Raw genomic sequence first — 26,956 nt, 5'->3', positions numbered from 1 at the left:
CGCCGCCGGCCCGCCGGGCCCCCAGCGCAGCGCCCGCGCCGCCGCCGCCGCCGCCGCCCGCCCCAGCCGCATCATGGCGCCGCTCCCGAGGCTCCGCGCCGCGTTCCTGGCCCCCCGCGGGGCGGGGCGGGGCGGAGCAAGGGCCGCCCCTTCCTTCCCCTCGCCGCCGCCGCCGCCACCTCGGCCAGCCGCGGGCGCGAAGGCGCTGCTCGCCGCCGCAGCCATGTCGCGCCGGGTGTTCGTGGTGGGCGTTGGCATGACGCAGGTAGGGGCTGCGCCCGGCCGCCGCGGCCCGGGGCGGGGGGCGCCTCGGAAACGGGCGTCTTCTCCGCCGGGGTGGGCGACTGCGAGGGAAGGGGCTGCGGCTGCTCCCGGCGGGCGGAGGCGAGGGGGTCTGCGGTAGCCGCCGGAGCAGTCGGGGTGGGAGGGGGGGAACCCGTCGAGCACTTGCTCGTGTTGTTGCGCGGGAACTTCTGGTCAGCCGCGCTGGGCCGGGGTGAGGTGAGAGGCAGAACGCCCCGTCCTCTTGGCTGGGCTGCGTTACAGGGCCCAGGTGGTGAGACCTCCCCTGAGGCGTACTCGTGTGCGGCGTCCTCGACGGAGGGCGCCTGGCGTGCCGCTAACGCTGCCCCGGCACCAGGCTGTCTGTTAAGTATTTTATTAAGAAGCCTTTCCAGGATTTTATCCTTTCTTTCTCCTTAAAGTAAACAGCGTAATGCCCACTGCAAACTTTGTGCCTTCTCCAGCCTGGTGCAACGTGTCTGACTTGCTGCGTACCGCGGATGACACCTTGTGTTTTCAGAAATGAATTATCCCAGCTGGAAGATTAGTGAGATTGGGGAAGTCGTTAGTACGCTTTTCCCCTCTCTCAGCCTTCCCCTGGCCCACGGAGAATAAATCAGTTTGCTGGGCAGTTTCTCGTGTGACCTTAGGTCTGAAGGGCCTCGGCCCGCGTTGCTGACGGGAGGTCCGACAGTCAGGACAGCAGAGTGGCGTGGAGGGAGGTCAGCGTGAGGAGGCATCTGACTAATTCTCATATCCTGACTATTTTTCGTGTGTGAGGAATAGGAATATAATGTTCAGTAGAAGGGAAGTGTTTATCAAGGCCCTGGTGGTTTCACGTGGCGGAACAAATCAGTGACGACGATAGTCATTCCCTGTCCCATCCATGGGCTTTGGATGGGTTTATTGTCCGTCTCCATGCAAGTCATGGATCTGCTTTAAGACTGAGCAAAAATGCTTTTTGGTTTCTGTCTTTTGTTATTATTTTTTGTTTATTGTCCATTTCTAACCAGCACAGGCCCAAGCAGTAATACTTGGGAATCGTGCAGATTCTCTGGGTCAGTGAAATGAAGTTGTTTGCATTGGTAAAGAGGGCCTAATGCTGACTGATCACAAACCTGTTTCTAAGTTAAATATACAGTTTTCAAATATACCAATCTGAAATTTGAGCATAAGATACTGTATCAATTTTCACTGTGTGTGTTTTTACAGTTTGTTAAGCCTAATGAGGAGAAGGATGTTGATTATCCTGACCTGGCTAAGGAAGCAGGTAATTTAATAATAAAGATAACATTTAATTTTGATTCCTGACACTCAGAATTTTACATTTAATCTGTTAATCTCTTTATTGTACAAGTGGAGGGAGCAATTATTATTCAGTAAGTAAATATACTTTAAAAGCGGATTAAAAACTGATAAAAATGAACAGTGTCACAAAGTCCATAACTAACCTCTTCAACTTACTGCTTTCCAGTGCTGAAGTCAAAAGGACAGCTTAAAATTGGACACTGAAAATAATTTAGTATCTGCATATATTATTCAAACATACGTTCATTGGGACCAACAGCCTTTGTGCACGAATGCAGAATTGATTGAGCAAGCTTCTTGACCAGAAAATTTCACTCAAAGTTCTACAGAATTGTTCTTCCTGTGAGAGTTAAGACACAGGACTACATTAACCATTTGTGTGGTCTATTAAGAAATTCTTTCAGCTCTGTTTTATTCCTTTGTATAGATGCTGAATCATATGTACTAAATCAAGTATAGTTGTTATGGTTGTGACAGCTAGTTTGTTTGTTTTTAACTTTTTAAGGCCAGAAGGCTTTAGCTGATGCTGGCATTCCTTATTCAGCAGTGGAGCAGGCGTGTGTGGGTTATGTTTATGGTAAGTAATGTAATTTGCTTAGGATGTGACTTTGCGGATGGTTGTGAGGATAAAATTAAGTGTATGGGGATCTTATCACGCTCAACGGTCTTACATAGGTTATTGTACTTAAACAGTTCTACAGGCTGACGTGTAATTATTAGTTTTATTTATTTATTTATAAGTGAGCACATATTTGTGCTTGTTATTTTATGGAGTACTAGTCCCTGATATGGAAGGATTTCAAGAAGATTGTCTTGCAAATGTATGTTTTATAAGTAGCTCTTTCAGCAAGATCAAGTAGTACCGTTATACAACCGATGTAAAACTTGCCTGTTGTGATGTTTCTGGCAATGTATTTAAAACCATAGCAGAGTTTTTTTTTGTTTTTTTTTGTTTTTTTTTTTTATGTGTGTGTTTAATAGTGTACATACACTAGAAAGGGTAGGCTTGTTTACTTGGTGCTCTTGATTTGGAGACACTTGCTGTATGGGATCAAATGTATTCTGTGTCCTTGCACTTTCAGCCCAAGAGCACCGAAGATGTATCTGCTTGGACTCGACTCTTAAGTGATGGCTGAGATCTACTCTGTCAGAGTTTAATAGCTATTTTAATCCTCTGCACATATGTGAAAACATAACCATGATTTAATGTATGGTCTAAGATTATTGAAAGCATATATGTTAGTATGGCTCCAGGATAATGCTTCCTAGGCGGTGTAAAGAAACCTGAGTGATTCAGATACCTGTGCTGTGCTGCCCTGCCTTTATTACTAACTGGACTCTCAAGCAGATTTCTAGCACATGCTCTCAGAAGAACTTTTATCTTGTACTCACTGCTCATTGTAGAGAGAGGAGATGATATTAAATGACTGTTTTGAACCCTATCCTATCAGCCCAATTGATGGGTTTCATTCCACTCCATTTCAAGAAGTCATCCTTTTATTTCCCTCGTGTTTCTCTATTAATGACTCTATTATGGCAGCTGTAGTAGGATCAGTCTGCTGTGATATTTGTAGCAGTTTCTAAACCACACTAATACCTTTTCGTCCAGTCCAGTTACCTTACATTAATTCACTCTCTGTTGTCACAGAAGCAGGACAAACTGCTGGGTTTTTTTTTAAATATGATTTTCAGCTTGTTCCTAAGGTTCTTGAACTGTGAATAGTTTGAGATGTGCTCAAGTTCACAGTCCAAAAGTTCAAGTTTACAGTTTAACCTGTAATAATGCATACACATGGTAGAATTTCTTTTTGCTTGTGAAGCTTGAGAATATACCTTATTTTAATGTTGTATTTCTATGTAAAGGTGACTCAACCTGTGGACAACGGGCCGTCTATCACAGTTTGGGTTTAACTGGCATTCCTATCATTAATGTTAACAACAATTGTGCTACTGGATCTACTGCTTTATTTATGGCCAGGCAACTGGTAGAAGGAGGTGAGTTATTTTGCTCTGGAACTGGTAAACATGTGATCCATTAAGATGGTGTATATGGCTGTAAACATCCTTTCCTGTGTTGTAAGCTATATGAACCTAATATTATAAGTAGTAACCCAATTTAGTTTTTCTGGAAGGTTTTTTTAGGAATGTAATTTGAATGGCATTATAATATTGCAAGACTGGAATCTGCAGGATAAAAAGGAGAGAAGAAGCTGACTAGAAAGCTTAACTTTCTCTCTCCCTTTTGCCTCTCCCTCTTTTTGTTTAACTCAATGTTAACATAAGTGTTTGCCTAATTGATTTTTGATTGGGAGGAGAGAACATCTTGTGACAGTTTCTGTGCTTTGGATTGATAGCTGATAGTTTTCTTATGTTTCTGAAATTCCTTTGTGGATCTTGATGCTTTCTTGCAGTAAACTGCTGATGTTTCTGTAATTAAAACTATTTATAGTAAGGTTTTGTATGCTTATTCTGGTATTTATGGCTGAGACGTGAGCGCTTGGTTATATAAGTATTTACTGTTAAGCTACAGAGAACTATTAAAAAAAAAACAAACTCTCTAGTGATTTTTTCAGTATTTAGTATCAGTAGTTTTGTATTAATACCACTCTCATTCCAATGACTTATTGACTCCTTTTCAAAAGTTAGGAAAGGAGAAAGAGTAGCTGGCAGGTGTTTATGTACATTTCTTGTAATAAATGATGTTATGTACCATTAAATATTTTATAACTAAATTATTATTCAAATAGTCTCAAATTCTATTTTAAGGTTTAGCTGATTGCGTTCTGGCACTTGGTTTTGAGAAGATGGCAAAGGGGTCCATTGCTTCTATGGTAAGTGTCTAAAACATGTTGTTCGTTTTGTTATATTTTTAGATGAAATGCACTTTTTTCTGTGAGACTTCTTCTCATAAATATTGATTGTTTTAGGATTTTGCTGTGTTTTGATTCAGGGAAACTTCTCATGAGTTTTATCATTCTGATTCCAGCTATGACTGGCAAATTTTGTGTGGAATGTTTTAAATTACTCAATTAGCATGCTTTCCTGAAAACTTGAGGGCTTCTGTAAACCTTTCTTTCTGTGTCTCCCGTGGTTTTTTTTTTTTATTGGAGAACTGTAGGATTTTATTTTATAATCTTTTTGCCTTATGGCGATCAGTATTACTTACCACGTGTAATTCCAAATTTGATGATACATGCATAGATTTGAGAAATCATAAATTTAACAACTGATAGGAATGGCTAAAAGTTGTCCTTAACATGCTTTACAATATTTCATTTCAGCTTCATTGAAGTTATAAAATTAATACAATATTATTATTAACCTGAAATTGCATTAAATGTAGGATTTTAAGGCAAGGTGGAAAAAATCCTGAAGTTATCTTCTGAAAATACTAACTGTGAAAGAGAACATGTAGAGGTGATCCTTAGCCCAAACCAGTGCAGTGATGATAATGCTAAATGTTTTATTTATCCTTCCTTTTAGTTTGGATGTTATAAGTGCTTCAAAACATTGCAAGTGGAATTGTTTAAAAATCAGAAAGCCTCTATTTTGCTTGAAATCTATCGCATTTGCATAGGGATGTTGTTTAAAGAAGAGGAGATCATGGCTTGCTTTATAACCTATTTTTCTTTTTAGTTTTCAGACAGAACTAATCCAATTGACAAACATGTGGAATTAATGATAAATAAGTATGGCTTAGCCAGTGCTCCAATAGCACCTCAGTTGTTTGCAAATGCTGGCAAAGAATATATGGAGAAGTATGGTATTGTCAAAATATATTTTGTCATTGTCTTCTTTTTAATGAAGTAATCAATGTTATGATTTTCTTTTTAAAAAATCATGGGAGACAAAATTAAGACTCTGGTGCTAATATGTCTAGTGGTGTCATGTATGCTTCTGTAGAGTCTGTGTTATGTGGTAGCTTAACTCCGTGTATTTTCCTTTTGCCTTAGGATGGGTAGCTAGGCTTGTGACTGAATTGTTTGGCAATTATTTTTGTGTTTAATTGATTCAATGTATACAATGAGGCTAATGCCACTGCTCTTTCTGACCCTCCCACCAGCCAAGGGAATTATAGTCTCTTCATTCTGCAGTATTCCAGCCTGCTGAGATCTCTTATTTCCAGATAGTTTTAGATTTGGATATGGAAAAAACTTAGAGGCAAAGCTTAAGTGTAGCTGTTTTGTAGTGGATATGAAAATGAGTATTCAAAATACAGTAAAAAAGTAATACCTCAATTTTTTTTATTCTCTGCAAGCTTATGCAAGTAAGGTGTTGAATATCCAAGTAGGAAGTTCTACTAGCTAGAAATCAGCCAATTGTAGTGGTCTCTAAACTATCTCTCAAGCCAATTTGTGGACCTCAGTTGAGTTCTAAAGAAAGCTTTGATACAGTGAATCTCTTCTAAATATGCTTGTGAAGGTCAAATTCTTGACTAATACAGTACTTAAAATACTATGTTAATGCTGTTATGGATAACTGTGGGTCTCAACGCAACTTTCTTTTTGCTTCCAGGGACAAAACCAGAATACTTTGCAAAAATTGCGTGGAAGAATCATAGCCATTCAACTAACAATCCGTGAGTACAGTACTGTACCTCTATATTGAACATATGATGCTGTTACTAAATTCACGTAAAAGTGAAAATTATTTTTTTAAAGAAAAACAACTTTGCAGAGTGTATCCTTTATTAAGGAGTGAGAGGAAAAATATCATTATATATAAATCTAGAATAAATCCTAATTCAATGCCTTGTACTGAGTAAAAACAACTATATAGTTGCCTGAGAGTATGATGCTGCTAGCAGTACTGCTGAGGATTGAACTAAAACTGAGATGTGTATGTCTCTTAGGTATTCCCAGTTCCAAAAGGAGTATACATTGGATGAAATTCTACATTCTCGCAAAATTTTTGACTTCCTGACTGTCTTACAGTGTTGGTAAGAAAAACAACTTTGCCTTGTGAAAAATAAATCTTGAAATTAAAACAAATGTGACCATACATTTATTTGAATAAAAGTCTGTTTATTTTAAATTACATTACAGATTATTTTAAATACAACTTCTCATAAATAAGACAAATATGAATCTCTGTCTTGACCAAACGCTATGTAGATGCTTGTTAACAGTATAATACAAACTGAAATATTTTTCCTATTTTTGGACTTTCAAAGCCTTTCTGTATCTTCCATCAATGTATCTATGTTACTGTTAAGTGTTATTTCTCTTCCTCAGCCTTTCCCATGTACTCTTCCAAGGCTTGCTGTTACAATGTTTTTAGCCAAGCAAGGACTTTATTTTTTTTTATTTTTTTTTTTGTTAATAGGAAAACCTTAATGAAACATTTCTATTGAAAGGTCATATTATTAAGTCTATTATAAATATTACTGAAATTAGCAACTTTAAAAGCTGAAAGAGTCAAGTGAACACTGGAATGCAGTTTGAGACATTTGCTAAACAAAGTGGCTTTTTTTGGTGTGGATTTTTCAAAGTAATTCTGAGGAAAATCAGCATGGATAATACAGAATGAGGAAAATATTTTTTTTTTTCTTTCAATCAGTCCAACATCAAATGGTGCTGCAGCTGCAATTTTGGCTAGTGAGGAGTTTGTGAAAAGGCATAGGTTGCAGCCAAAAGCTGTGGAAATTCTAGCCCAGGTGATGACTACTGATTATCCAAGCACATTTGAAGAGAACAGTTGTCTGAAGATGGTAAGTTTACAGTTTTGTGTTTCCTAATATTCCTCAGGGTATGGGTTTTTGGTGGGTTGTGGTGGTGTGTTCTTGTTATTTGTTTTTGCTTAATACCTGCCAGTCCTAGTGATGCTGTAGGCATTTCCATGTCAGTAAGCACACAAATTATACTTTGATAGGCGTCAAAATACTATCATTTGGGCAGGTGAAGAGGGCAGACAATACAGTCATGGAGTAACACTAAGAAGTCACATTATTAGGCTAACAGAAAGCTAAATTTTTCACAAATTAGTTGCATGCAGCTCTTAAAATATCATTTTAACCACTTGAACAGGAAGAAGTGTGATCCATGTCATGTGAACTCATTTCTTAAATTTTTATTATAAAAGTAGTAGAACTTTATTTTAGTTATGTCTGTGTAATGTTGAAGCTGCAATAATCTGTCAGTTATAGTCATGAGTACTAGCTTGACTAAGTAGAACCAAATAGTTTCTTATGTCATGTTCTGTGTAGGTTAACAATGAAATTCTAGTGGAAGAAGATAGCAAGACAGTTGAGGCAGACTTCAAAGTCTGCCTCAAGTTCATTGGTCAGAGTCATGCAAAGGAGCAATTTGGTGTGTCAGCAAGATTAGAAAAAGAATAGAGGAAGTGCCCCCAAAAAGGTTCCATACGTCAACAGTGAGATTTAGTGCATTATTTCTTTCTACATAACTCACTGTGTGAAAGTTAAAGGTTATGATATAAGATGCATTAAATTAAAATGCTACCTCCTGCAGGTTATTTCCACTTACAGGATATATAGAAAGTGCATTAAAAAATAGGTGTAGAAATGAAATCACCAGTTATGTTTCTTTCATGATATTTTAACTTATGATTTTGTCTTGTTGCAGGTTGGCTATGATATGACTAAAAAAGCTGCTAAAAAATGCTTTGAAAAAGCAGGCTTAAAGCCTACAGATGTTGATGTGATTGAACTCCATGATTGTTTCTCAAGTAATGAGTTAATTACCTATGAAGCCCTGGGACTATGTCCAGAAGGTAACAGCATCAGTGAAAAACTTTGTTTTATTAAAATGTAAAATATTAAAATATCTTCTTACTTATATAAATAAGAACTTTTCTGAGTTCTCTACTGAAAGATATTCTGTATTTGAAAGCTTTGTTGGCAAACCTCATAAAGAAGGAAAATGCAAGTTAGCACTGCAATAACATATGTAAGACTTGCAAACTGTAGAACTGAAGTAACAAATGTAAGTGCCTTCTACACTTACTTAGAAATTGGAGTAAAGCGTTGGACAATTACAGAAGATCATGTGGTTAGCATGTACAGAAAGGGCTGTTTTTGAGCAAATAGAGAAAGGAAATTTAAAAACTCTTCATCCTTCTCAGCATTAAGCCATTTTTCAGGGATCACCTATGGAGAGCCTTACCAAAATATGTAACTTTAATAAGGCTTTTTTAAATCTTGAAATAACTGTATTTGAAAATACAGAAAACACGGGCATGTACACAGTTTGCCAAGAAGTTAACTTCATAACAAAGTAGAGTCAGTCTAAATCAGTGTAATTTCATTGAAATGCATTTACAGAAGGCTAAATGATAGTAGAATTTAGTTCTAGGGATGAAGTCAAATCATTAAACAATCCAGTGTGTGTGTGTGTGTGTGTGTGTTTGTTTACTTGAAATAAAGCAAAAATCTTTAAAGTAAAAAAATATGTTGCACTTACATTCAGATACTAAACATATTATTGCTTTGTATAAATAATCATAATAATCATGACATAGCCTTTCTTTTTGTTCTTCAGTAATTTTGAGAAAATATCATACTTTTATCACTAGATGGTGTATTGTATTAGTTCTGAGCATCTACATGTAAACCAAGAAGTTCATGAACCTGCAGGAAAACTTTTTGTGCGTGTAGGTCTCTTAGTATTTGCCTTTGCTGAATGCTTGCTCTTTATTGCCTTTGCTGTTTTTTATGGTATCTACAGTAAAATGAAGAATGACTGCCATTATACAAGTATGCACATGTACCGTTGTAGTTTCACTCCTTTCATTGAAGATAGAGTCCTAGTGGTAGTCCTATTTGACAAATACTGTATATGGTAAATTAGTTTTAAAAGTGCAATTCTCACCGTCTTATTGTCAGCTTGACCCCAGCAGGGTGAAACTCATCTTTGAAGAACAGATTAATTAGACATAGGGACTAGTGGAATTGCATAAAATACACTGTGGATTTAGATGTACAAGACTAACCAGGTGTTTGCATTTAAGAGGTGGCTCTGATCAGGTGCTTGAATTTAACAGAAGGGGACTAAGTGTTCTAAACACAAGAAACTTGGCAGATCTCTTTGGATTTTGGCATTACTAAAGTAGGCTGAAGAAACTGGGATAAGAATAAAGGACTGATTAGAGGGGAGAACTATCTGCTGATAGGATAGGATCTAACAGATTGGGAGATTAAGCCTTTTTTAAACATTAATCTTGGGAGTGATTTTTATTTAGTGTCTTAATGACAGAAATAGTAGGAATATTCTGATGTCTTAAACTCCATTAGGAGGAAGCATTATTGCCAGTACAGGAGAGAATTAAAATAATGATGAAAAATTAATGGAAAGAAAGACTAGAGTAGTACAAAAGACCATCCCCTTGAGCACTAACAACAGCTAACTGTTAATATTTGAGCTCATCATTTGGATGTAGTTAAAAAGAGGGTAGTTATCTCACTGTAAGTATCAGGAGTGTTGTAGCTTTCCTCTGAACTTCAGTAATGTGGAACAAAGCTTTGGGGTTTCATCTGAAATACTATGTTCAAGAAGAGTACAGAATTCTGGCTGCAAGAGAGAGGAATCTCTGGTCAGAGGAACAGAGAGCTAATCAAGATGAGCTGTAAAAAGCTGTAAAAGCATGATACATTTGCATTTCTAAATAGATTTTTAAGTTGGATTAGAGGAAGAGAGAGCAAGAGCTGAAGTTAGTGATATAAAATACAGATTTGCTATAAAACTAACAGTTGAAAAACTGTGCTTGTTTTTGTCAAGCAAAGCCTATGAAACAAAAGTACCTGGAGGGGACCTTCCAGGACAGTATTGCAGTAGGAGCATTGGCCACTTCAAATTTGAAGGAGATCTTTATATGATGTAGTTACCTTTTGTATTATGGGACATAGCCCAAAAAATTCCTGCCAGACCTATGCTATAGCCTAATTAACTGCTATGTAACATGAACATTTACATCTCATGCTCCTTTAACTGAGAATTAGAGGGATTTTTGGCAGAAAGTGATTTAATCCAAATACAGGGGATTTTGTTAATCTTTGCAAATTAATATTTACTTATATTTACTTAATGTGTTCTGTGAATCCTGATGATGTCTAGAAGAATCTCTTTAAGTATTAGCTCTGCAGTAGGTTGATATTTTTGCAAGAAATATTTATTGGCGATTTCAAAGCAAAAATATATTGAGTAGTCATAACTTCTGTTAAAAACAATTTTCATTTTAATTTCATAATTAATGAAATAATGAACAGCATAATTGATTAAATCATAATACTACAGATCAATAAACCAGTAATTTTTTAAAAAAATCTTTTTATCAAACACTAGTCACTTTGCTTCTTTCCTGCATATTATACTTTCTCAAGGAGTTTAAGCAAGACTCATTTATGTAGTTTGGCAGCTGCAGTTTGTTCTTGCTAAAATCTGTGTTCTGGCATTTCTTGAGTTTTAACTGACCTGAAATATATGCAGCATCTTTGGTTAGTGACAGAACTGAAAAATTACCTTTGTAACTTAACGGACAATTTGTTTTATAAATCCTGTTTTATAGGAAGAGCATGTGAGCTGATTGACAGAGGAGACAATACTTATGGAGGAAAATGGGTTATTAATCCTAGTGGTGGCTTGATTTCAAAGGGACATCCACTTGGTGCTACAGGTAATGCGAAGATACTTTATTTAACCATGCTAACTGGATATGAAATACAGTTCTTGAAAAAATATTTCCTACTTTCTTGTTATTTATCTTAGCAGGACTGTACATTTGTGTTTATGAAATAAATGAAGGCTTGGATTATAGGATTCATAAAATAGAAGGAAGCTCTGGAACTGATTCTCCTTTCTGGCTAATGCAAGCCTTAGGGCAAGTTGGCAGGGTTGGTCAAACCAAAATACTTGAAGTGTGAATTTGATCCGTAGCACTAGTTTAATTCAAAGTGCTGCTTTTTGCCAATTTTTTTTAAACAATAAAAGAAAACAGCTTAACTTTTTGTATTTAATCGCTGCTCAGTGGTGCAACTTCTGAGGAATGTAGTTGTGATAATTATTTTCGTATGTTACTGTCCTTTGTAATTCTTTTTTTTATTATTATTATTATTGACTGCATATGAATAGCCTGTAGCTTTTTTGTGTGTAATAAAAACTATTTCTGAGCCTGGGATTTCAAAATATTTATCTGATGTTTACATCACAAGTTCACTGTTAGTCACTGTTTCCCAGCAACATAGGCTTTTCTTTTTTGTTTGTTTTTTGTTTTCTTTAAACTGCTACACTTCTTACTTCCAAACAAGATGACTGCTGGATAAAATGTGTTTGGATTTGTGAGAATATTTCACCTTCCTTGTTTGGAAATGTGAAGTTGTCAGAAAGTTGGAGCAGAGGAAATTTTCTGAAATAATTGATCTTAATCTAAATAGGTGTAAATGTCTAGATAATGTAGTTAATTTGGCGGGATAAGGGTTAGAAAACGTTGGAATAGCATTTCATTTAATGAGTGTGGATGTCTGTAACAGGATATGAACATTGTCAGATGTGTGTTAAATTTTTGTTGCTTGTACGATTGTATTGATAAATACAGAGGCAGTTAGTAATACTCATACTTCTCACTGCTTCAAAGAGATGGAGGGGAAAATACATTAGAAGCAGCAAATGGCATGTCTGTGGACTGTCTTAATTTCACTATGAAACGTTCTTGAGACTAGTTATATGCTAATCACAGGCCATGTGTGTCATCTTAAATTTACGTTCCAGGGCAAGATGCTACCATACGTGTGAGGCTGAGGGAATGTATATGAAAACTGTTAATTACCATGTATAAGACTGGAATTGTTTATAAGAAAACTTTTAACTCTTCTTAATGTTTCACTGGGCAACGCATAAAATTCAGCGTGCAGACTGCTGTTCCACGTTGCCCAAAGGCCTATGCAGATCCCTGGGGAAGGGATGGGAAGGGAAGGAGTTGTGTGCATGGTGAGGGAAGAAGAAATGTCCCTGCAGAGCAGCTGGATCATAATTGCAGAATAACTGATAGAAAAATGACTAACTGATAGAAAAATAACTGATAGAAGGAAGAGGCAAAGGGTAGTAAGGTAAATGCAACCTTAATAATGAAAATGCATTCCCGTTTGCTTTGGGCCTCCCAGGGAAAAACCTTTCTGGAAAACTGGGCTGTCATGAATTAATCTACTCGAATCATATTGCATGTGTTCATTTAATGTTTTATTGGGGAAGAAGTCTATAGGCGAACCTGTAGTATGTTCTTTATTTCCAATAACCATCTAAAACTAGTAGTTACTTCAATCACTCTTATTGTTTGGTACAGGTTTTTTCTTCCTTTGTCATATAATACAAATTTCCTGTGTGTTTAATAGTGGGCATTTGTATTGCAGGAAAAACAAAAACAGTTTTTTCAGAAGATCTTGTGGGGTCACTTTTACTTTTTTTTTTTTTTTTTTTTTTTTTTTTTTAACGTGAGATTTAACAGACAAAAAGGCATGTTGCACTGTGACCCCAGCCCCGAGTCCTCTGAGCCGCCTCCCCTAACGCGAGGCAGTCTCGAAGCGCTGCCAGCGCTCCCGCTCGACCTTGCAAGGGCTCGTGGTTCCCCCGGGCCGCCGCCGCCGCGGGCGGAGCGGCGGGGCGGAGCGGCGGCCCGCGGCCCTGTGCCGGCCGCTCCGCGCGCTCTGTGCTCGATTTCGCAGGCCTGGCGCAGTGCGCCGAACTCTGCTGGCAGCTGCGAGGGCTGGCGGCGAGGAGGCAGGTCCCGGGGGCAAAGGTCGCGCTGCAGCACAACCTGGGCCTCGGCGGCGCCGCGGTGGTGACCCTCTACGGCATGGGCTTCCCCGGAGGCGCCAGGTGAGAGCGCGGCGGCGAGCGCGGAACGCAGGTTTTACGTACCTAGGGAAAACGGACAAGAAACCCCTGAAGTGCCCGAGACTAGCTAAGGAGCAGTAAAGCGCCCTGAAGGCCGCTGCGTATCCCTGCGCTTCAGAGTGGTGCGTGACAGTTAAGGCTATTAAGGGCAAACAGTCTAAGGTGCTTAGGAAGTAACAGTGCGCTTCTGTCAAGTATCGCGGGCTTTTGGGGGTGGGTGAGAGGACGCTGAACTGGAAATGTGGAGTGAAACAGTAGTTCCTGCCTGCATTTCTAAAAGAGCAATTGCTTTGAATCATGGAAATCGTTCGCTTCAGTAGGAAGACAACATCAGCAGTTTAGTTATCAGCGTTCTTGACTGGAGTTCTTGTTCGAGATTTTGCCACCAGCTTCCTTGAAGATGGTCTATTGCTAGTAGAAGTGTTATTTCAGAATCTACATATTGCAAAATGTATTGCGTACTTGTTTATCAAGAGGAGCTTATCATATTACACATCATTGATGATGTGGGTACAAAGAATTGTTAGATGATCTTGGCTATAAACTATTTATGTAAGATTTTTTTTTTCTCTGTCCAAGAAAAAAACTGTGCTAAAAACTAAAACTTCCTCATCAGTTGCAACTGTTACGTACCTGCAGTACTACAGCCTGTACAGAGATTATAATTTACTACTACGTGTTGTTTATAAGCTTTTGAAAAGAACAAAGTATCCCATTTCTGATTTGCATAATTTCCTGTCCCCTAAGGGAAAAAAAATACAGCATTTAAAAAAAGACCAAAACCGCCCAAAACAGAACAGGCACTATGAAAGGGAATTATTGTTTCCAGGGATTTGTATTAGCTGTATTCCCACAGATTAAAAAAAAGTTACCCGCTGTTTTTGTTGCTAAAACCGTTGCTGGTTTTGTGAAGAAATTGGTTCCAAATTCATGTGTTTTTATATTATATGACTCTTAAGTGCTTGTTAGAATTCTGGCATGTAACTCATCCAATACAAGCTAGAGAATTGCCTTTGCAATTGTAGCATACTTCGGAATGATAGGGGAAAACACTGCTTGAAGTCGTGTATGCTAGGGTGGACAGGACTTGGGAGAAAATCCTGAAATTTTTTAAATACATCAGGACGGTTGCAGGAGAGACTTTGCTACTATATATTCATTTCCCCCCCCCCCACTTTCAACCTTGTTTACAAAATTGAGCTACTCCTTGTGTTGTTTATATTTTGATTTTTAAAGGTTGACGCCAGTATCTTTTATTTGCTGTAAAAGTGTGTGGATGGTAAAATGTATCATGTAGGTAAACTTCCAGAAATAAGTATTCCCCTCCCAGTTCCTGTTTCTCGTATACGCTTTAGCTAAACACGTGCAGTTCCTGGAAGGTGATGGTATACTAGTAAGGAGAGCAGCAGTAGGCTGCACAGTAACCTTTTGTAGTAGAGTGTCAGAATTTATAATCCAATCCCTTCCTCAATCTGCCAGAGGTTTGGCTATATGGTAGTATATGTGTGATAGAAGAAAACCATGTGTTTTTGTGGATTCTGTTCATATACTTACAAAACTTGGCAGTGCGTGTTGGTCTACATTCCTAAATTTGAAGTAGGAAGACTTTTATAGGTAACATGCTCTTTTATAGGTAATACACTTTTTTTTTTCTCTGTTGCTTTGAGCTTTGTCCTTTAAAAAGCTTTTAACTTTATAGACTAGGGAATATGGTCTTATATATTTGTGCACCATTAATATTGAGATACTGTTAGAAAAAGCTTCCTTCTGTTAAAAAAAAATCTTTAGGAGAAACATGATCTAGATATCTAAAGACATTAAGCCTAGTTTACTAAAGCTGACTTGCACCTGAGACAGAATTTTAAAAATTCTCAGTAGCAGTGAAGGTCATCTCAAAGCATAGAAATCTTAGCAGTTCCTGTTCTGTAATATGAGAGGTTTTAAAAACCTTTATTTCTCTCAAAGGCTTTGAGTGCAACTCTTCATGTCAGGTATTTACTGCACAAATACATACATACATACATACATATATGTGTATATATATACATACACACACACATGTGTGTGTATATATACACACACATACACACACGTGTATATGTATGTATATATGTATCAGACTTTGGAATGAAACAATTCAGCTAATCTGTTGAAGACAGCTGATGTAATTGAATGATTTGTACATTGTGTAATTAGGGAAAAGGTGGTGGCATTTCATGTTTATGAAGATCTTTTGTAAGATTTTAAGTCTACGTTGTATTGTTGGAGATTCAACTCTCCAGATACCTTGTAATTAATGACTTTGGTAATACTTGCCATGAATGTAGATCGATGTAAATAGCAGCAGGACTTGATTGATTTTTTTTTTTTTTAATTTTCTTTTTTATTTTAACAACAGTTCAGCTTTTTGTTGACACTTATGCATTGACAAGTTTACATCCTGTTAGTACAACCTTGGTTTACTAGCAAAGTGAGTGTATTTTCAAATGATAAAATGTCTACTGTTGCTACCCTAGCAAAAACCTACAGGGATGCTTCACTGCTAGCAAGACGCACAGCAGTTCTAGTAACAGTTCTGAAATGATGCTGTCACTTCAACAGCAATCAGTTCACATCCAATCAGAGTTTTGAAGTGTGCTGACAAGATGATAGTAATTATAAACCTGTCTTTTAAACTGCCTCTCCTTTGAACATCTCTCTCTGTACTTGCTTGGTCCTGGGTACCTGTCAGCAGGGTAGAGTACTTCTACAGAAGATCTGGAATTATGTCCAGTATTGCTTGTGACTGTTAGCAGCGCCACATGAATTTGAGTCCTTGAATGACTGGTGTCTTATAAGAGCTGGAGCAAGAAAACTTGGCACTGGGTTTGATGGTAAATTGTTGAGGAGAGATGCAAGATACAGGAAGAGCCTGCAAAATGGCAAAAACTCTCATATGCAGTTGGACTTGAGGGGAGCTCTCAATGCAAAAGTGAAAATTAACTTGTCCATGATTCTCTACAAGGTTCAAGCTCTCTTCATATATGCGAAACCAAAACAATTTGCTTTTAATGTAGCCAGCTTGTCTTTAAAGTATACTCAGCAAAATAACATTTTAAAAGCTTTAATCAACTAACCTATAGCTTCAAATGTGAGTTTGCGTTTCAAACGAAACTTTCAAAGCAAGTCTAAAAATAAAGTTACATTCTTCTGAAAAACAAAGACTTCTAGTTTTTGAGAGTCATCTTTTTCTAGGTAGTTGCTATAATGGCAGAATTGAAGAGGCTAGCAATTATTTTGAGGTTTTTAAGCAGGGTGGTGGAAATTGGGACCATTTCTGGAAATAGGGAAGCTAAGCTTCTAGCATCATTTTATAGGGGATTTTGTTTTATCAAAGCAAGGTAGTACTCTGAGATGGTATGTATGCCGCTTTTCTCTTTACATGCGCAGTGTGGCAATAATGTTTGCCTCTCTTTCTTAATAAGGTTAATAGTTTATCCTCACTGTAAAATTACTTTCCTGTCCACGCATGCAAAAACATCTAGATATTTGAAGTGCATTTAACTCAGGCTGTCTAGCCCATCAGGGAATAAGCTTCGCGTGGATATGATATAATTTTTCTATGCCACTGAAGTGTTTCAGTTTGGCTGTCCTCACTGAGGCTAGGCCTATTCAAGATACTCTGAAGATACTGAAAACAATTAAAATAAATGAATGGCATTTTTATTACAGTGACCGCCGTGTTGTGGCTGTGCCTCTCAGTGCAGCTGTTGATGGATTTAAGTCACATCTGGTCTTCAAAGAGATTGAAAAGAAGCTCCAAGAGGTATTTGACTGCTTGTTTTACCTATAACAGGGGATTTTAATTTGTGATGGAACATACGCCAAACCTGAAGGGAATACCGAAACATCAATTGCTTTGTTAGTACTGATCAATGCAACAAACACTACCGCTTTGAATTTCACTGTGTCCCAAATCTTATGCTGTGCATTCTGTAACTTTTCAGACGGTTCCTGCCTATATACAGTACAGGCAAACCTAGAGTGTGTGTGAGGACCTTGCTAGTTAACACCAGGGATTTTTGCTTTGTGTTGCTGGTTGCTTTGTCACTGCAATAAAAGAAGAAATAAGGTTTTGTCAGATACACAGCAAGACAAAACTTAAGTGAGATGTAATTCTCTTACGTGATAGGTTTAGTCGAGACAGATGACAGATTTTTTTTTCCTGGTTATTTAAATGAAGCCTACTAGAGGGAAATAAATATCTCTCTATTAGTAGGAAGATAAAAGTTTTCTATTGTCTTCTGTTTAATTAAAACTATTTTGAAGGAAATCAGTAATTTGCATATTGCTTGGTCATTACAGGAAGGAGAGCACTTCGTAAAGAAAATAGGTGGCATCTTTGCCTTCAAAATAAAAGATGGTCCTGATGGGAAAGAAGCCACTTGGATAGTAGATGTTAAAAATGGAAAAGGGTCTGTGGCTGTTAATTCAGGTCAGTGCTATTTTATTATATCATTGCAAGTAACACAAAGTGTATGAGAAGGATATCAATTCACTTTCTGTTTAAACTATAGTGATCTTGAGCAAAAAAGGAGTAGAACTACCTTATTTTAAACCTTTCTTATTACTGAAAGTTTTAATCCATGATGTTTAGAACACAGATTTTATAGTATTTTACTCTAAAATCTGTCTAGGCATTTATGTGTTTTCCTAGAGGCTCCAGTCAGGTATTGCCTAGTAGTCTTATATAACTCCTGCAAGAACCAGAATACCAAAGAAAGATGTTATCAGTAATTTGCAGCCCTTCCTTTGGTTGCTTGTTGGAGATACTGGTAGCTGGTGCATCTAATCAGTTACTTCTCCTTTGCAGCCAGCTAAACAATGGGACTGACTGATCTAAATACTGTACTCAATTTTCATATTTTGGGGGGGGGGGGAAGGTTAAAAAAAAAAAAAAAAAGGCAGGGTGGAGGTGGGGACCCCTCCCCAAAATTTTGGAGACAGATTTTGAACCCTTGTCCTGAAAATGTGTCTTGTCCAGTATCTGAAGTAATGCAAGCCATTGACATAAATATTAAGTTAAAGACAGCGCTCTCCTCAGTCTGTTTTATGAACCTGCATCATAAAATTTGCAATTGAAAGTATTACAGGGGATTTGACTTGGGATTCACTGATCTAAGGTCTTTCAGAAAGAAACGGAACTGTTCCATTGTATGGACAACCTTTTATCACAAACTTTAATTTCTTAATAAAGACAAGTGCAGTTTAGCCCTTTAGTATATGCATTAATATATGAGAGCTTATTAAAATATCTTTTCAGCTCATTTCTGCTAAATAAGATCCTAAACTTTTGAATTAATACAAATGAGAACTTTCAGAACACACATTTTTTTCCCATAGAAATAAAGGTCAGGAAATGCCTGATATCTTAGTGATAAGTATCTTCGGGAAATGTCATGGGGAGAACAGGTTTATCCTGAGTTAAAGTCTTATTGAGCTTAAATTTCCTAGTATTAAATTAAGACTGTTATGAACATGTGCAGTTAGCATTCTATCTAATTATAAGTGAATCTGTTTGGACTTTGTGATTTTCCTTAGCACCTTTCAGAAAGGTCGCTCTGTTTTCAGTGTTAGGATAGTCCGTGTTACAGGCTGGCACAAATTACTGTTGGCTGTTGGAGAACCTTTTGCTGGTACTTTATAATGGCCTTTATTTGTGAGTACTTTGGATACCATTGCACTGACCTCTAGTATCCGGAGATTGTTCAGGCAGGTGCAGGTTGTATCACTGTTTAATTTCTCTGAATTTTTGTGGTCAACTCTGTCTTACAGATAAGAAAGCTGATTGTACAATTACAATGGCTGACGCCGATTTGTTAGCTCTGATGACTGGCAAAATGAATCCTCAGACAGTAAGTATAGCAAAGGTGAAATGATAAACAGTTTCCTAGAGGCAACAAGTGTTTGCGGGGGATAGCATAACTTAAGAAGGGAGGAATATTGGCCCTTTGTTAGAAGAAATAGAGCTAGCTGGTGTGAGTATTAGGAGAAATCTTGATATTGGAAAATGGAAAATGAGGTAAGCGTCCATGAAAGACTTAAGATTATTTTTTTTATTCCTCAGTGTGCTAAAAGCAGCCAAACCATACAAATAAACCTGACTCTTAAGTTAACTTTAAGTTACTGTTACATTTTTCTGTGTTTGGAATGCTGTAATATTCTTCTAGGTTTTTGGTCAAGAAATCACATGGTAATTAAGGAATTTCCACAAACTAAGGATTAAGAAGTGTTATGTTCTTTAACTATCATATGTAGCTGAAGTTGGTAGGTAAAAATACATTAAAAGACTGTTTTAGTTTATATGTAGGAAATTCAGAAGCAATTAGAATTTTATATCTACAAATGAAATATTTTAGTGCATGCAGTTCATGGTTTTTACAACATCAGGAGATAAATACAATATACTTGACTTATGTCTGCTTTGCAAACTAGACTTGTAAAACTGAATGCAGTGGTAACAAAACAGTTGTTGTGGGGCAAGGAGTTTTAGAAATTAGTCATGCCATCTGCTATCTCCCTAATACACTACCGCTTTATAATTGTTAACTGAAGTAGTGAACTTTTTTTATGGACTGTCATCACTGAAACATTGGGTATTCTGTCCTGCTTTGTGTACAAATACATCATTATAGTAAGGCAAGAAATGTGGTACCAAATGCATTTTGTTTAGTTATCACAAAAACACTGAGTATAAATGCACAGCTTTCTAAGGTTACTGTTCTACCCGTTAGCATCAGAAAATGTGTTTATTGATGCACGTGAGGTGCCTGCTAGGAACTGTTGGAGTGCAGGCTAGGACCTGTGCATATGTAATAACCTATCAGCTTGTGTAAGAATCTTAAAACCATAAGGTATGTGTTTGAGGATTTTTCTTCTTTGTTTTTCTCCTTCATAGTTTTTATGTTTAAATATGCCTACAAGTTTTGTGGAAGTGATGAACTGCAATGGAATTAGAATATCTATCTAGCTGAGTCTAAAATACTCAGAGTTGAAAATAGCATTAGTGGAATAAAATATTTTGGTTCTCTTTCGATCCCATGTTTTGGGAGGAGTGTGCATCTGGGGAAATGTGTTGTATTGCGTTTCACACAATCTTTCTTCTTTTTAGGCTTTCTTTCAAGGCAAATTGAAGGTTTCTGGGAACATGGGCATGGCAATGAAACTTCAGAATCTACAACTTCAGCCAGGCAAAGCTAAACTTTGAGATCATTAAACTGAACAGTCAGTTCTTGGTATTTTTGACAAAAAATTAGAATGAAACTAGATGTTGACAATAATATGGCACAGGTTGGACCTAATTGGACCTGTCTCACCTAAATCCTGTGGTTAAGAGACCTAATACTCTTATGGAATTCCATCAATTTTTGGCAAAGATTTTTAGGCTAAACTTGAAGCACTAATTCTTACAAGTGATATATATGATGAGTAAACAAAATTTCTGTTTTAACCAATATGAAATTTTTATGAAACTTAGATAAGATGAATGAGGCTGCTTACTGTTTTTCAGGTTAGTTGGAAAGATGGTGGGGAAGGTTATAAATAGTTTGAAATACGGATTAAATGAGTTGCATTTTTTAAAAACCTGTACTTAGCAGGTCATGGCTTTCAGACATCCATTCTAACAAATTTGCTGCTACTTAAACTAAAAATGGGTCTTATAAGTGGGATTGCTAACAACTTTTTTTTAAAATAAGTTTTAGGAAATTTGCTATAAAATACTTTTCTTATTACTGCCTTGGAATTAAATAAATAAATAAATAAATGAAAGCATCCAGAAGTAAGTTGGAACTAGAACATTGCTTTGAGATATACAGGATTTAACAATACTTTACCTTGAAGAAACAGAAGGGCTCCACAGGAGAGCAGGAAAGGAGACTAACCAACACCTACCTGTATTCTCCTAAGCAGTTCTGGAGTTGATCATTATGAAATTCTTATCAGTAATGCAAAAACTTTAACTTCTGCTTTGGGAAAATGTATTCTGGATGTTTAATAGATAATTAAATATACTTTTCCTGTTCTTCTGTGTGTCTGTCTTGGATTTGTAAGTACGGATTTCAAATTCATGCATTGAGTTGATTATTTTATATGGGTTATCACTAAGAGCTCTCAGTCATTCACTTTCTACATCTCAGGCACTATCATTAGATACATGTAATCTACACCTCAGTCCATTGTATATACCTCTCATGTATGGGTCAGGACAGAGGAACTTCTCCATAAACTTCCTTGGCTTAACCAAAATCGTGATAAAAATGAACTAATTCAAGCCAACTGAACTTACTCAATTGTTTTTTCTGGTGTGATTGCTTAAGAGTCGTATTGCTTAAACTGTAAGAATGGCTACCTTGGATCAGACCAAAAAATCCATCTAGCAGACTACCTCTTCTGATAATTCATACCTTGGAAGTAATGATAAGGCAGTCCAACTATCGGTTTGTCTAGAATACTTTCCTGGATGCCAATGTTTATCAACTCACAGATTTGAGGCAGAAGTGATATATGTGTATCCAGTAGTTCTTTGTGGATTTTTTTTTTAATGACTTTGTCCAGTTCCATTTTGAATCCTTGACAACCTTTTAGTTGTGGAAGTCCTTTACAAATGCTAACTTGCGCATTATGTGAAACGAAACATATTCTTTATCTTTGAAGTGATAGTTATATTTTATACTCCTTAGAGTTTTGTAGTGGATGATTTTAGGTCACTCCTGGTGCTTGTGCTACTGTCCTGTCACCTCCAGGCTTCTTAAACTTGAAGGGAACTTAGTTCATTTAACTGCCATATGGAGAAGTCCTTTAAAACTTCTCACCATCCATGTTTGTTTTCCTACATTGTGTTCTAGTCACCCCATGCTAAAAGGCTTTCAAGATAGGTCACAAATGCAAATGCTTTTTGAGGTGTTTCTTCCCCTGCACTGCTCACTCCCCCCACCCCCACCCTGGTCTTGTCTCTCTCTCCCCTTATTATTATTATTATTATTATTATTATTTTGACCACTGAATTTTGAGCTGACATTTTCTTAGATCTCTTATAGCTGGGTCCTCATTCCTTTTTGATGTTAATTTTTTTGATGTTAATACTTATTTCTGTACTGCAAAGCTGGGACTTTTTTATTCTGTGTGCATCACCTGATTTATGCTGAATATCAGCTGCTTGTTTTATTGTCCAGTCAGTGTTTAATCCTGCTGCAGCTCTTGTTGGTACCCCTTGTCTTTATTGCTGTGAATGAAAGCACTTTTATTGCATCACTGTTCATCCCCTTTTTTAAGTCATTAGTTCAGTGTTGAACACAACAGATCTGTCCTTGCTGCACTGAGAACTTAAAAAAAAAAAAAAAAAAAAAAAAAATCCTGTCTGATCAGTCTCCTCTTGTACACTTCTGTGATCCAAAGGATTGTAGTAGGTAGGAGTCATACCTCTTAAATAAAAGTAACAAACTCAGCACAAAATAACATTTGCCAATATATCTACTGCTTTTCTTAAATTCAATCCATTAGTTTGTAATTCACCTTTATTTAACCTACCGAGCTGCAATAGTAATTTGATGCTTAAAATAATTTGCTGCTGCCTACAGGGCTGGGAGGTGCATATACAGCCTTTCATCAGCAAGCTTTCTGTTCTGAAATCAATGATGCTGCCAGAGGTTTTGAGTATGTCCCTGTAATGCAAGCCAAGAACCTACCTGTTCCAAGAATTTTGAGCACAGAGTTCATACAGTCTTGGTCACTTTTCTTTTTTTCTTTCTTTTTTTTTTTTCTTTAAGTGTCTCACCTATTTTATTTAAGAAATTACTTCTCCAAGCAGAATCTAAAGTAAGCATCATAAACAAATATTATTTTGCTCATTATTCTAAATTGCCTTTTATATTTTTTTAATGTTGTATATTTATGATTCTCTGCAAATCTTTCATGTGTTTAAGCTGATCAGAGTCATCAATCACCTGATGCTGTGATGAGCCAGTTTATGGCTAACCAGAAAATCTTACAGGAAAAAGGTTTGAGTTCCTTGTGCTCCGGCTCCCTTTAGAATGAGATGAGAGGGGCAGAAATATGGAGTACGAGGAAGGAGGTGAGGGAAGCTGGGCTTCAGCAGTTACGTCTTGATTATCTTAAGCTGTCAAGGAACTTCATTTTCTCCACAAGTACCAGCCTTCCATATTCTGTGGAGTTAGAAAGATTGCATCCTCTATCTGTACCTATCACTATATTCAACTAATAATAGTATTTACACAGTATCTGTTGCAAGTGCCCTATACCTAGAGAGCTAGCTGGAAACCTGAGAGGTGGCTAGTTACTGAACGCAGCAAAACATAATTTTTAGTATCAAATGCCTTGTTCAAAAAAAAAAAGTCCTTTAGGCACGGGCTTTAGTGTTCTCAGGCTCCTCGTTCCCATGAGAGGAATTCTCAGCTTTAGACAGCAAAACTCGAGGGGGTTGTTCTTTTGTGGATGAATAAGGGTATGATGAATACCCTTTGCTGCCTTTTTGAAGAAAGCCATTAATATTTTTATCAGCTGTGATTAATGTGTTAATTATTTGACAGCTAGAGATGCTGTCAAGTTGGCAGATGTAATCTTATCTTTATTCATGTAAAATTCACACAGTTCTTTCAGATACAAATATTCACAGTAAAGGAAAAAAAGACTGGAATGTGTTTTATTGCTAAAAGAGAATCAGATAGATGTGTCAGTGAGCAGAGCAATGCCCAACTCAGCAGATCTGGCTTTGAGGAATTTCAGTGAATGCTTTGGTTTTGGAGCACAGATTTTTTTTTTTTAACTTCTCTTTGAGTTTTATATTTCAGTCCCAATCCTTTGCCTAGTCAGAGATGGGTACAACGGAGTAGGTAAGCCTTACACACTTTATACCGTATAGATTTTCAAAATTGATCATTGCTTTTCGGATGAGGAATTTGTGTAAAACTGATGGTCAGAACACGGGTCCTTTCCTTAAGAAAACCATGCAATTTTGAGGAATCCCAGTTCCCAAGTTCTTCAGGATAACAAAAGGGAATTTGTTAGGAAACTCTGAATTAGGGATATTCACAAGAGAGCTCTTTGTGGATGAATGAGGATATATCCATGGGCAGGTAAGGCAGTCTAAGGGGGGAAAAAATGTTTCTGCAGCTGTCCATCATTGGAGGGAGCTGGCCTTACCTCCTGAGCACTTTTATGGGAGCGTATGACACAGAGCGCCTCGTGCAGGCGTTCATGCAAAGCGAGTCCTCCTATTAAGCATTAATGTGGAATCCCTTTGGTAAGCAGTGGAGAGGGACTAGTTTGTTCACATGAGGAGGTTGTGAACAACTGAGCATCGTCTGTGGCAGCTGCGTTAAGGGGCTGCTCTTTTGGGAGAGAGAAAGGTCATTTCAGGTTGCGGGAGGATGGGGTGAAGGGGCTTGACCATGCATCTTCTCTCCCATGATTAAAAAAACAAAAGTCCCTATAATCACAAGGTTGGATTTGAATGTCCGTTTTCCATATGCCCAATTTGTACGAGGTCAATTTAAACTGTTATCTCCCTGGAACAGGAACTATATTCTTTCCTGTTTTACAGAGTTCTGAGCTGAATGTCAGCTCTCATTAAGCAGAGAATAAGAATATGATTAGCCTGGTGAATAAAAGGCAGGAAAAAGTCTCTTAACTACAAAAAATCAACACTTGAGGAAGAAAACCACATGTAGATGACAAATGCTGGAAAAAAAAAATCTCTGGAACGAGTTCCTTTATTGTTTGAATAAACAGCAGGATAATTTCTTGGAGTAACAGTGCAAGCTATTCTGTGCATATCTTTCAGAAAAATTCATCGCTAACTTAAAAGCGGATGGCTTTATATGGCCCTGGGTAGTTCTCCAGGAAATGTTATTTACTGTTATATAGGAACAGAAATAGCCTAGTAAAGCTATAGCAGGCTAAAAAGGCATGTGTAGTAGATGATAAAGCAAGTATGAAATATGCTGTGTCTGTATTCCATATTTCAGGTAGATTAAGAGCAGTCATAGATTTTTTTTAGTTTTTGTTTTTAACGATATATGCCTTCTAGGAGAACAGACATCTTAAAAGTTCATTCGGATCAACACAAAGATGCCAGTAGGCTCATTGCCAGACTCTGTTGTGCATACTTAGATTTGAAAAATACTTCCCTTCATGCCTTAGAGACAAAAAAAGCTTTTTTCCTCTTTGTGTTTTGGTTATTCATTTTTAAAGCAAATGATGGCAAGTTCCTTAAGAGAATTTTAATGGGCTTTTTTCTCTCCTTTCAAATAAAGGCACTCTATCAGTATACAGCAGTGGACTCTTCAGGAATGCAAATGTTTCTGTAGAGTCTTACTTAGATAAATAAAAGGGTAAAAAACATTTTACTGCATTTTCAAATACAATTTAAATAAACTTAAATCTCATAAATCCCTCTTGTCTCACTCTTTCCATGCTGATGATGAGTGAGCTGATACATAACCACAGTTCTCTCCAAATAACTCTCCAAATACGATCAAGGTTCAAAAGAGCTGCTTATACCTTTGGCCTCTGCCCCATCGTTGCTTGCAGGGGCTGTACATTACCCAAGCTTAGCATATCACATCTAAATTTAGCCTGTAATCTCTTTAGGGCAGTGACAATGGTTGCAAGTGAGAGCTGAGCAGGTTCTTGTGGATTTAGGATACCTTTGCACAGTCCTGATCCTCTGTGGTTCTACGAGGCAGGTGCATCCTTGGCATAACTTAGGTAAGTCTTACTGCTTTGTCAGCAATAACCCTATGCTATGGAGAGTATAGTACTATATATTACAGCTTGGACTCGGATATGTCCTTATACTGAGGTAAGGACATTGAAAAAGAGAGTTCAGGCTATCAAAGTCTGTCCCTGACTTTTTTGGATCAGAGGGGCTTTTCTCTGCTGGAGCCAGTGCGGTAGGTAGAGCCTTGCCTGGTGTATTGCGTGCACAGGATCTGTGGCAGCTGTCACGTTTTTACTGAAGCACCCTGGCGATGGTTTGCCCGAGGACTTGTTTCTGTGCCATCTGGGTGATCTGAAGGAGTGATCGTGTGAAAATCTAAGCTGCATTTCCAGCTTCTGTTTTTGAACCTAAAAATGTTTCTTCATTTAGACTCCAGCTCCTGCTGTCACCTCCTCAGCGTGGAACATTCAGGCTGCAAAGACTGTAATTTGACTGGAAATGTTGCCTGCAACAGATTCTAGGTTATAAGTGTTTAGATAGAAATGCTTTCCTCTGAAAGCACCCAAAGGCTATAGTGGCAGAGATACTGCCTGAGACCTTAAACCTAGCCCTTGCCTTAGTGGTGTGTCAGAGCACCACTGGGTTTTGCTGGAGAGTTACATGGGTTCTGATGTTGGAAATGCAGGACTAAGCCTGGAGATAAGAGGTCATAAATTTGAGATATGTTGATATAAGAGGGTAAAAAGTGGAGAAAATGATAGTTTGGAAACAAAAAGCTTATATAGATAATTTGTAGCACGGTGTA

The 26,956-nt window shown here is 37.6% G+C and overlaps 1 protein-coding gene across 5 annotated transcripts; it reads left to right on the top strand.

Annotated features, from left to right (window-relative positions):
• The first annotated feature begins 163 nt into the window (after nt 1-163).
• Nucleotides 164-21,495, top strand: SCP2 (sterol carrier protein 2). 5 transcript variants are annotated; one of them, XM_062581703.1, is made up of 16 exons: nt 164-265; nt 1,495-1,552; nt 2,096-2,167; nt 3,454-3,585; nt 4,357-4,421; nt 5,227-5,353; nt 6,106-6,169; nt 6,443-6,529; nt 7,150-7,300; nt 8,175-8,322; nt 11,113-11,220; nt 13,262-13,415; nt 17,145-17,238; nt 17,778-17,907; nt 19,248-19,327; nt 20,584-21,495. In XM_062581703.1, the coding sequence occupies exons 1-16, from the start codon at nt 224-226 to the stop codon at nt 20,677-20,679; spliced, it is 1,608 nt and encodes a 535-aa protein (XP_062437687.1). In that variant the 5' UTR covers nt 164-223; the 3' UTR covers nt 20,680-21,495. The 5 variants fall into 5 exon arrangements, with proteins under 5 accessions (XP_062437687.1, XP_062437692.1, XP_062437691.1 ...); XM_062581708.1 differs by lacking the exons at nt 13,262-13,415; nt 17,145-17,238; nt 17,778-17,907; nt 19,248-19,327; nt 20,584-21,495 and adding an exon at nt 13,045-13,177; XM_062581707.1 differs by lacking the exons at nt 13,262-13,415; nt 17,145-17,238; nt 17,778-17,907; nt 19,248-19,327; nt 20,584-21,495 and adding an exon at nt 13,036-13,177.
• The last annotated feature ends 5,461 nt before the right edge of the window (nt 21,496-26,956 follow it).

The sequence above is a fragment of the Rhea pennata genome, chromosome 8 (genome assembly GCF_028389875.1).
Source record: "Rhea pennata isolate bPtePen1 chromosome 8, bPtePen1.pri, whole genome shotgun sequence".
Taxonomy (NCBI): Eukaryota; Metazoa; Chordata; class Aves; order Rheiformes; family Rheidae; genus Rhea; species Rhea pennata.
This window is presented reverse-complemented; position numbering and strand designations above follow the sequence as displayed.